Here is an 11147-nt window from a genome sequence, read left to right on the forward strand (position 1 = left end):
TGCAGTGGATGAATTGGCCCGTTTGGATCCCGAGGTATCAAGAGGTGAAGAAAATCCTTTTGTTTGCCAAATGTATTTCTTTTATATGTACTTGTTTTTCTCTTTACATTCATATTTGATGTAGTGTATACAATCACTGTACCACCCCTTGCAAAGCAACTATATAATCTACAGATGTAATAATAAACTTTGAAGAATTTTGTGAACAGACAATTGGCATCATGTTCATAATTCTTTCCGTGGGCCCATGCATGGACTGAGAGTAGCCAGACGGCATCAAAAGATAAATTGATGAATAAATTTTCAATCTTATATGCTCAAATCAAAAACAAATTCTAGATATTTAAGTTTGCACCATCATTTGAGTATTATATGCCAAAGTAAAAAAAAAAAAAAACAGTCATAAAATGGTTTTCTTAATATATAATGTAAAATGTTTCCAAGGTATAATCATTTAAATGAAGCAGGTCACATATAATACTTTTCAGCTTTTGTTTTGAATTAAAGTTTTTTTAATTAAAACTTTTGTTAGTTGTGTCAGTGATTTACTAAAGCTGTACACTGACGATACTTTCACAAAGTACATAATACGGTTTTCAACATTTCAAAAAAACCCATTATTTCAACATTTCAATACTTGCATTGAGAGGAAAATCCCATGATCTAAAGAAACATCCACGCGGAAGTTGCATTGATTCTTAAGCGATCAAATCAGTGCAGAGCTTCCGAACATAGCCTAATTAATATTCATGACTCAAACGTGGGCACAACTCGTGGCAAGTCTGCGCACAAAACAATTAATATTAATGAGGCATGACTTCACTGTCTACTATTGGTCTTCTGACTGATAACGGAGAGCTGATTGAGCGACTTCGACTTTTGACATCATTGTAAACTTTTAAATAACACTGACTTAATCATCAAATGAGTCAGTCTGTAAAGATTTAAGTACGTTTTCAAGGCAGCAGGATCAGTGTTTGAGTTTCAGTTTCGATTTGAAGTAAACAGACGGATCGTGAGAATGGAGATCTGCGGACTTGTGACTGAGAAAAATAAACCAGGTATGAATTCACCTGTTTACGTGTAATGTTACCTACTATCTGAATATAAACTTTTTCTTTTTTTTAACATTGTAGGTGTTTTCCAAGCGATTTGTCTCAGTATTTAATCCATTAATAGGCAAACCCAATTTTAAACGATATGCCATTAAAGGGTTAAGTCTCCTACTCTTTTGCTTTTCTTTAACTCAGAAATGTTAATTATATCAACACGTTCTCGTTTTTCCAATAATGCGAGAGTTTAATTAACTATGGCGAATTAGTAAATCTGTCTTCATTCTTTAGTTGCCTAAATGTCTGGTGGCTCCTGTCTACCAGTTAACGACTGAACCTCCACTCAGAAATGTTCCTAAATGCATCCCACTTCATAAATCGCTGTTCATCTTTGAATTCAAGCTCATCAACAAATATATTTGTGATTTGGAAGGGTCAGAAAGTTTATTTTGGATGTTATTCTTCTGTATTTGTGATGTTGTTCTTCTGTATTTGTGATGTTGTTGTGTTGGTTTGTGTGTCTCAGTGCCTCTGAAGAGCATCTCAGTGGAGCTTCTGGTTCAGGATCATGTAGCCACAGTCTCCTCCACTCTGCAGTATGTGAATGAGGAAGAGCGCCCCCTGGAGGCCTTGTTCGTCTTCCCTCTGCCTGCTGATGCTGCTGTCTGCCACTTCAGTGCCAAGATCGGAGAGCAGGAGATTGTGGCAGAGGTGCAGGACAGAGAAACCGTGAGTCCAAATACAAACTGCAGCTCAGTTGCATATATTTACACTGTACATCACGTAACAAATCTGTATCCTGCAGGCGAGGGATCGGTATGATGACGCTGTGAGTTCAGGTCAGCAGGCGTTTCTGTTGGAAGAGAGCGCAGAGAGTCCTGATGTGTTCAGACTGAGTGTCGGGTGTCTGTCGGCGGGTCAGAACGCTGCTGTCACCATCATCTACGTCACCGAGCTCGCTGTGCAGGACAACCACTCGCTGCGCTTCTGTCTGCCGGCTGTACTCAACCCCCGATACACACCAGCAGGTACTACAGCAGCTCTGACACACACTTTATTAGAGCAGAGAAGCTGATGCTGACACACTCTGTGTGTGTGTGTGTGTGTCAGGTTCAGCTGCTGGTATAGTCTCAGAGATTTCATCAGGAGCTGTTCCCTACACGCTGACTCTCAGTGTTCATGTGAGCTCTCCAAAGCCCATCTCCAAACTAGAGTCCAACTGCACTCTGAATCCTCTAGTGTTCCTCCACTCTGATCACACTCAGGCCACGGTACTGTGTGTCTTCATGTGTTTATCTGGATGTGTGAGCAGAGCAGTTTTATGCATGTGTTGTGTGTGTGTGCAGGTGAATCTGAGTCCTGGTCACATGTTTGATAAGGACGTTGAGCTGTTTGTGTACTATCAGGATACCCATCAGCCCTCTGCTGTAGTGGAGGCAGGAGTGACCACTGCCCCGCCAGGTAAGACCTGCAGATCACAGGCATTATGGGAATGAATGATCGATATTTCACTGACTCTTTCTCTATTTTTCAGGTTCTCTGATGAGGGATACAGTGGTCATGATAAGTTTGTACCCAGAGTTCCCAGAGGAAGTGATGTCATCATTGGCATCTCGAGGCGAGTTTGTTTTTGTGATTGACAGATCAGGCAGTATGGGCAGCATGATGCATCGAGGGAAAGAAGCACAGATGCGCATAGAAAGCGCAAAGGTAAGATTTAATTTATGCTTTTGACTCTGTTGACGTATATTCAGATGAGACACACTTGAATATCTGTCCATGTCTCTCTGTAGGACACTCTGCTGTTACTGTTGAAGAGTCTGCCCATTGGATGCTACTTCAATATCTATGGATTTGGATCTGATTTTGAGTCTTTCTTCCCGTTAGTATCTAGATCTTCATTCATAGACATCAGTATTGAAATGAGTCACCGGACATGAGATATTTTTCTGTGTCTTTTCAGTCAGAGTGTTGAGTACAATCAGGACACAATGGATCAGGCTCTGAAGAGAGTGAAGGAAATGAAAGCAGACATGGGCGGCACAGAGATATTACAGCCTCTAAAACACATCTACAGTCAGCCCTGTTACCCTGATCACCCCAGACAGGTACAACACCTCACTGTGCATCTGAATTGTTTATTGTAATTAATGACATTATGTACAGCTTGTCTTAACAGGAAGTGAGTCATTGTCAAACTTCAAAACTATTTTGAACACACATGCACATTACACAATTCAATTCAATTCAAATTATTTGTATAGCGCTTTTTACGATACAAATCATTGCAAAGCAACTTTACAGAAAATTATGTTTCTACAATATTTAGTAGTAGCTTATAAATGGTGATCAGTTTGTGTGCAAATGACAGGAATATTCTTACAAATGTATACAAGACATAGTCAACCAGACGATGAGCACTATTAAAATAAATTATTATGTTACTGCATAGTAAGTAGCAATATTTGTTAGTTCTGTATGTTGTTTCAGGGTTAGCATCATCTGAGGTCCTTTGAGGGGATGACATCATCTCTTTTCAGGTGTTCTGGATCCAGACTGAAGCTTGTGTAAATCCTAGTTACGTGGCAAAACATAGAAACAAATATCATTAGTGTAGCTGCTGTTCCAACAAAGTAAAATGAATTAGTTTAACCCAAGCTAAAGAATAAGAATGCGCATTTGATCAGATACAACTGGAGTCACAAATTATGAGATGCATTATTCGAATGCTTGGCGAAAGATATGTGTTTTTAATCTAGATTTAAACAGAGAGAGTGTGTCTGAACCCCGAACATTATCAGGAAGGCTATTCCAGAGTTTGGGAGCCAAATGCGAAATAAAGCTCTACCTCCTTTAGTGGACTTTGCTATCCTAGGAACTACCAAAAGTCCAGCGTTTTGTGACCTTAGGGTGCGTGATGGGTTGTAACGTGGTAGAAGGCTAGTTAGGTACGCAGGAGCTAAACCATTTAGGGCCCTATAGGTACAGTATTGTTCAAAATAATAGCAGTACAATGTGACTAACCAGAATAATCAAGGTTTTTCGTATATTTTTTTATTGCTACGTGGCAAACAAGTTACCAGTAGGTTCAGTAGATTCTCAGAAAACAAATGAGACCCAGCATTCATGATATGCACGCTCTTAAGGCTGTGCAATTGGGCAATTAGTTGAATTAGTTGAAAGGGGTGTGTTCAAAAAAATAGCAGTGTGGCATTCAATCACTGAGGTCATCAATTTTGTGAAGAAACAGGTGTGAATCAGGTGGCCCCTATTTAAGGATGAAGCCAACACTTGTTGAACATGCATTTGAAAGCTGAGGAAAATGGGTCGTTCAAGACATTGTTCAGAAGAACAGCGTACTTTGATTAAAAAGTTGATTAGAGAGGGGAAAACCTATAAAGAGGTGCAAAAAATGATAGGCTGTTCAGCTAAAATGATCTCCAATGCCTTAAAATGGAGAGCAAAACCAGAGAGACGTGGAAGAAAACGGAAGACAACCATCAAAATGGATAGAAGAATAACCAGAATGGCAAAGGCTCAGCCAATGATCACCTCCAGGATGATCAAAGACAGTCTGGAGTTACCTGTAAGTACTGTGACAGTTAGAAGACGTCTGTGTGAAGCTAATCTATTTTCAAGAATCCCCCGCAAAGTCCCTCTGTTAAAAAAAAGGCATGTGCAGAAGAGGTTACAATTTGCCAAAGAACACATCAACTGGCCTAAAGAGAAATGGAGGAACATTTTGTGGACTGATGAGAGTAAAATTGTTCTTTTTGGGTCCAAGGGCCACAGGCAGTTTGTGAGACGACCCCCAAACTCTGAATTCAAGCCACAGTACACAGTGAAGACAGTGAAGCATGGAGGTGCAAGCATCATGATATGGGCATGCTTCTCCTACTATGGTGTTGGGCCTATTTATCGCATACCAGGGATCATGGATATAAATATTAGTTTAGTGATTCACAGGATTGCTAAATCCCAGAAAAAAAAATGTTTGTACAAAATAGTTTTGAGTTTGTACAGTCAAAGGTAGACACTGCTATTTTTTTGAACACACCCCTTTCAACTAATTGCCCAATTGCACAGCCTTAAGAGCGTGCATATCATGAATGCTGGGTCTTGTTTGTTTTCTGACAATCTACTGAACCTACTGGTAACTTGTTTGCCAAGTAGCAATAAAAAATATACTAAAAACCTTGATTATTCTGGTTAGTCACATTGTACTGCTATTATTTTGAACAATACTGTAAGTAATAATAATTTGTAACTGATCCGGAACTTAATAGGTAGCCAGTGCAGAGACTGTAAAATTGGGGTAATATGATCATGTTTTCTTGACATGGTTAGGACTCTAGCTGCAGCATTTTGGACTACCTGTAGCTTGTTTATTGAAGAAGCAGGACAACCACCTAGAAGTGCATTACAATAGTCCAGTCTAGAGGTCATGGATGCATGAACTATCTTTTCTGCATCAGAAACAGGTAACATATTTCATAGCTTGGCAATGTTTCTAAGATGGAAGAATGCAGTTTTTGTAACATGGGAAGTATGGTTTTCAAAAGACAAGTTGCTGTCTAATATAACACCCAGATTTTTGTCTGTAGAGGAAGTAACAGTACATCCATCTAGTTGCAAACTGTAGTCTACTAGATTCTGTGTACTGTTTATTGGTCCAATAAGTAATATTCCTGTCTTATCTGAATTTAATAGGAAAAAAATTATTGGTTATCCAATATTTTACATTTTTAACACACTCTGTTAGATTAGATAATTTAGAAGTTGAATCTGGTCCCGTTGAGATATATAGCTGAGTATCATCAGCATAACAGTGGAAACTAATCCCGTATTTTCTAATAATATTACCAAGGATCAACATTTATATTGAAAATAGAAGTAGACCTAGGACAGATCCTTGTGGCACTCCATATTTTACTGGTGATAAATGAGATGACTCCCTGTTTAAATAAACAAAATGGTAGCGATCGGACAGGTAGGATCTAAACCATCTTAGAGCCTGCCCTTGATTACCTGTATAGTTTTGTAATTGATCTATGAGTATGTCATGATCTATGGTGTCGAACGCAGCCCTAAGATCAAGTAAAACTAGAAATGAGATGCAGTCTTTTTGCAAGTTATTTGCAAGTCATTTGTAATTTTAACAAGTGCAGTTTCTGTGCTATGGTGGGGCCTGAAACCTATTTAGTTCACTTAATAACCGCCAGCTTGAATGGTTTTGGGACGTGACCTAAAGATAACGACGAGTTAATAATGTTGAGAAGCGGTTCTTCGGCTATAGGTAACAACTCTTTCAGTAATTTAGTGGGTACAGGATCTAATAAATATGTTGTTGGTTTTGATGCAGTGATAAGTTTATTTAGCTCTTCCTGTCCTATATTTGTAAAGCACTGCAGTTTATCTTTTGGTGCGATGGATGAAACTGAAGTATTAAATGCTGTAGAATCTAAATTTGTTATTGTATTTCTGATGTTATCTATTTTTTCAGTGAAGAAATTCATAAAGTCAGTACTATTAAATGTTAATGGAATTTTAGAATCAAGTGGCATCTGGTTATTCGTTAATCTAGCCACTGTGCTAAATAAAAACCTTGGATTGTTTTGGTTTTTTTCAATGAGTTTGTGGATATGCTCGGCCCTGGCAGTTTTTAGAGCCTGTCTATAGCTGGACATACTGTTTTTCCACGCAATTTTAAAAACTTCCAAGTTAGTTTACACAGAAGTAGAGTGACAGATAAAGGAAACAGTAATTTTAGAGAATAATATTTATTGATAGAACAATGTAAATTTGAAATGTAGATGCTGAGTGCAGGGTTGCTAGAAGCCAATATATCTCTGGGTAAATTATTTAAAATATCTAAAAACTGAATATTTAAAGATTTGATCAATTGGTTTGACTTGAAGTCTGGCAACCTGTGAACTATAGTCTGCCCATTCTGGTATAAATTATTGCTTTCTCTTCAGCTGTTCATCTTCACTGATGGAGAAGTGTTTAACACTAAAGAGGTGCTGGATCTGGTGAAAAGTCAGGCTCACTCTCACAGGTAAAGCTCTGCTTTGTTTGATCTGTCCATCATTCATACCTTCATCACTAACAGTAACAGAGTTGATCGTGTCTTCAGGTGTTTCTCATTCGGGATTGGTGAGGGTGCGAGTGCCGCCCTCATCACAGGAATGGCCAGAGAGGGATCTGGTCACGCTCAGTTCATCACAGACACCGACCGCATGCAGCCCAAAGTAAAGCTCTCCACTGGATTTCACAGACACAAATGTTTCCTAGTCAAATGTCTCAATGGTTTCTCTTTCTCTTCAAACTATATCAGGTGATGCAGTCGCTCAGGTTTGCTCTGCAGCCCGCTGTGCTTAATATCTCTGTGGATTGGACCCTTCCAGATGATGTTACTGTTGACACACTGTCTCCACCCATCAACGTGCTCTTCCAGGGTCAAAGGACACTCATTTATGCCCAGCTTAAAGGAGAGGTGAGATGATTAAACTTGTACTGTATTTAATGAGAATTAAAAACCAGTGTCTTTCATTTCAATTTAAAATATCTGCCTTTTCTCTTTCATAGAGTTCAGGAGGCTCTGAGGGAACAGTGACAGTCAAATACAGTCTTGAAGATCAACCAGTTACAAACCAGCTCCACTTCTGCCTCAAACCAACTGAAGAAACACAGTAAACACACACAAACACTTAAAGAAACAAATTGAATTGGAGTGACATCAGCTTTTTGTTTTTCTAATTCAACACATTTCCTCCATGTTTCTGCAGGTTGTCTATTCACCGGCTGGCGGCTCGGACCCTGATCCGTTCTCTGGAGCAGGAGGAGAGGTCTGGAGCTGCAGATGTTGAGGGCATCAGGAGCAGGATGGTGGAGCTCAGTGTTCAGGCAGGAGTCAGCTGTGTTCATACAGCCTTCATTGCTGTGAATAAAGACAGCAGACAGACTGTGAAAGGACCCCTGCTGCAGAGAAGAGTGCCAACATACGGTAAGTGCTCTCATTGTGTGTGTATGAATCACTTTTACTCTCACTTTACTATTTGATGTTTACACTGAGATGTGGAATCAAATGTGTTTCAGATGCCCTGATGCAAGCAGACTGTGGTAAGACAACAATCTGTTATTTCATCACAAAGCCTCCTTGTGGCAAATTGAAGCACATTCAGCCACAGCAAGTGTTTAGCAGCAGGAGAGGAGGAAATATATCTCAAACTACCCACTCTTTTTTGACTCAATAAATTGTATAAAAATATAAAAAAAATATAGTCCCATGCAGTCTTAGGACAACTGGTAGAGTCATAGAAATTTGTGAGGAGAATGAGTCTGTGCAGGTTTCCTTTTGACATTTCGAGATACGTATTTGAAAATAAAGTTTTAACATTATTTACATGTCTTTCTAGTGTTTTTAGACAAACCATATGCAAAATCATCAGTCAACACCATTACTAAGCATTTCTCCTTAAAACGGCAGTCTACCGAAGAGTGTCAAAAATATGCTTTGAAATAGCTTTACTAAATAAATAAAGTAAATGATGTAAGGGGTGTAGAGTTGTATTCAAGCCATTTAAAGGCATAAAGAAATTATTTTCCCTGGAAAAATGTTTAATTGTGTCACTTTGTTAAAGGTTATATCTAACTAGTGACCGCAGGGTGTTTTGTAAACACGGTTTACTTGCGTTGTCGGGTTATTGATTTTGCATGTAAACCTGTAAAATGGGTTAAATATAGCTACATGCTATTCTTTAAAAAAAAACTAATAAATGAGAAGCATTACTCCTTGATAAATAATTGAGACAGCTGCATTTAATTTTACTTTCTCACCGGTAAAATGGTTATTTCAGTAAACATGCAAATTGTGCTCTGATTGTGTGTGTGTGTGTGTGTGTGTGTGTGTGTGTGTGTGTATAAATCACTTTTACTGTCACTTGACTATTTGATGTTTACATTTCATGTGTTCACCTAAAATAAATCATCAAATGTTTTTCAGATTTACTTCTAAAATGTTCCCTGGCAGCATATGGTAAGAAAAACATCAGTCTGTTATTATATGGCATGACACGCACTACAAGTCAAAATTTGATTTGATCTTGAACTTTAGTCACACTAAAGGCTTAAATTCATTTAAACAGGAATTAATACAGCTGCAGGTTTTAAGATACGGAAAAATATGATTGTTGCAACCATAATGTGTTCATTTCTGTGGAAATGTTCTGTCTGTTGTTACGGTTAATCTTTAAGCAAGAAAAGAAAATCAGTTTCCATTTTAGAGATCTTTTCTTTCTTCCTTTTTTTTAGTGAGTGCACCCAAAAAGAAGTTCGGATTCATGACAAGTAACGCAATGAATACACAGCATCACTTAATCTCACTAAACATGTAACACAAATGCAGCATGGTTAACGATAATTGTTGTCATTTGCAGAGATCCAGAATTTGTTCCGCCGTGGTTCTAAGAAGCCTGTGCTGTGTTCCATGTCTGCTGCCACAGAGAATCAAACTCGTCTACATCTTAAACAAGCTGAGGGTGAGTACATTCTCAGCTATTTATTTTTTTGGATTAACTATTCCTTTAAAACTACCTGCTATTTTTTAAAAAACAAATAAATGAGAAGCATTACTCCATGAAAAATAATTGAGACAGCTGCATTTAATTGCACTTTGAGCAGTAAAACGGTTATTTCAGTAAACATGCAAATTGATCTGTTCAGCTGCTCCTGAGCTCCAGAAGGACCTGTTACTGCAGCTGGTTTCTCTCCAAAAGGCTTCCGGCTGCTGGGATCTGGACTCCACACTGGCTGATGTGTTTGGGAAGACGGAGGATGAGCTGACCAATCAGAAACCAGCACAGGTGAGAGATGTGATGTAATAATCAGACAGTGCTGATTGTGTGCAGTGTCCAGTAACAAATGCAGTGGATGATGGTTTGTACACAGGTGGATGGGTCAGTATGGGCCACTCTCCTGGCTCTGATCTGGTTATACGGCTGTAAAATAGAGCAGCAGGTGGAGTGGCAGTTTGTGGCCATGAAGGCAGCGTCATGGATCGGCTCTCAGAAAGGTGAGATCTCCATTCCAGACCACATTCATTCAGTCAGCGTTCATCAAGAGACGTTTCAGCAGATATCTTCAGTTCTTTGACACACACTGATGATTTGAGTGTGTGTGTGTGTGTGTGTGTTTCAGTGGGAGATCTGTCTCAGTGTGTGTGTGAGGGGAATGTCCTGCTCGGATGTCAGGTGACCAAAGAGACTCTGGGAATCTGAAGATATCACTTCTACACTTTCTACATCCTGATCCATCAGAAGACCAAAGAACAGATACTATTACATTTATCGTTAATCCGTTACTTGTTTCATAAAATGTAGTCAATTTTTATGTGCTCAAATCTACAGTAAATTCTAAATATGAGTGACCTGCACCATTCGCATTTTATCTACTAAAGTAAAAAAAATATATAGCCAGAGTAGAGTGGGGCTGTTTCATATTTTTCTGTGAAACAAAAGTTCAATGTGTCTAGAGTAGTTTTTCTTTTTTCTTTTTTAGTGATAATGACCAATTATTAGTTTTCATGTAATTAGATTTTTGACAAAAAAATTATTTGTTCCAAGGGGGTGTTTCCCTCCACTCTACACTATTTATAACAATATGTTTCCAAGATAATCATTTCAAAGGAACAGGTCACATATAAAAACTCTTCTTTATTTTTACTGTTTTGAAATCTAAAATAATTTTGAATAAAATTTATGTTTTTTAAACCACTTTCTACTCCTGGTTTTTGTCTGTCCGTGAGTTATTAAAGCTGTTGGTCCTCAATCACTGAAGATACTTTCACACAGCAGCAGAATCATGTTTAGAGAGTTAAATATGGTTTTCAACGAGACGGTTAAAATTAGAAAAAAGCAAGGAGATGTTATAGAAATGTTTCTAAAGTATAACATGAAAAAAAAATAATGTAGTAATTTATAGTAAATACTATAGTGTTTTTGAAACATACTATAGTAAATTGTATTATACTGTATATATTATAGTATTTAAAACACTTTAATGAAAGTTGCAGCATACTGGAGTATGAACTATAGT

At 38.2% G+C, this 11147-nt stretch overlaps 1 protein-coding gene across 1 annotated transcript; it reads left to right on the forward strand.

Moving 5' to 3' along the window:
* Positions 1–781: 781 nt before the first annotated feature.
* LOC113082818 (von Willebrand factor A domain-containing protein 5A-like) lies at positions 782–10825 on the forward strand. The gene is made up of 20 exons (XM_026254252.1): positions 782–1061; positions 1579–1781; positions 1858–2080; positions 2163–2323; positions 2399–2513; positions 2587–2762; positions 2846–2934; positions 3016–3160; positions 7031–7110; positions 7189–7303; positions 7390–7548; positions 7641–7744; positions 7841–8058; positions 8151–8174; positions 9058–9090; positions 9366–9401; positions 9491–9592; positions 9777–9916; positions 10002–10125; positions 10251–10825. Exons 1-20 carry the CDS (start codon positions 1022–1024, stop codon positions 10328–10330), a joined length of 2367 nt encoding a protein of 788 aa, XP_026110037.1. The 5' UTR covers positions 782–1021; the 3' UTR covers positions 10331–10825.
* Positions 10826–11147: the final 322 nt, after the last annotated feature.

This window comes from Carassius auratus, unplaced genomic scaffold (assembly GCF_003368295.1).
Source record: "Carassius auratus strain Wakin unplaced genomic scaffold, ASM336829v1 scaf_tig00036835, whole genome shotgun sequence".
In the NCBI taxonomy this organism is placed as follows: domain Eukaryota; kingdom Metazoa; phylum Chordata; class Actinopteri; order Cypriniformes; family Cyprinidae; genus Carassius; species Carassius auratus.

What these genes read in the sequence shown, in the direction of transcription:
- LOC113082818 (XM_026254252.1), top strand. Translation starts at nt 1,022, where the DNA reads ATGGAGATCTGCGGACTTGTGACTGAGAAAAATAAACCAG. An exon ending in AGTGACCACTGCCCCGCCAG is followed by an intron (nt 2,514 to 2,586) that starts GTAAGACCTGCA and finishes TCTATTTTTCAG; the next exon opens with GTTCTCTGATGAGGGATACA. An exon ending in GAAGTTCGGATTCATGACAA is followed by an intron (nt 9,402 to 9,490) that starts GTAACGCAATGA and finishes TGTCATTTGCAG; the next exon opens with AGATCCAGAATTTGTTCCGC.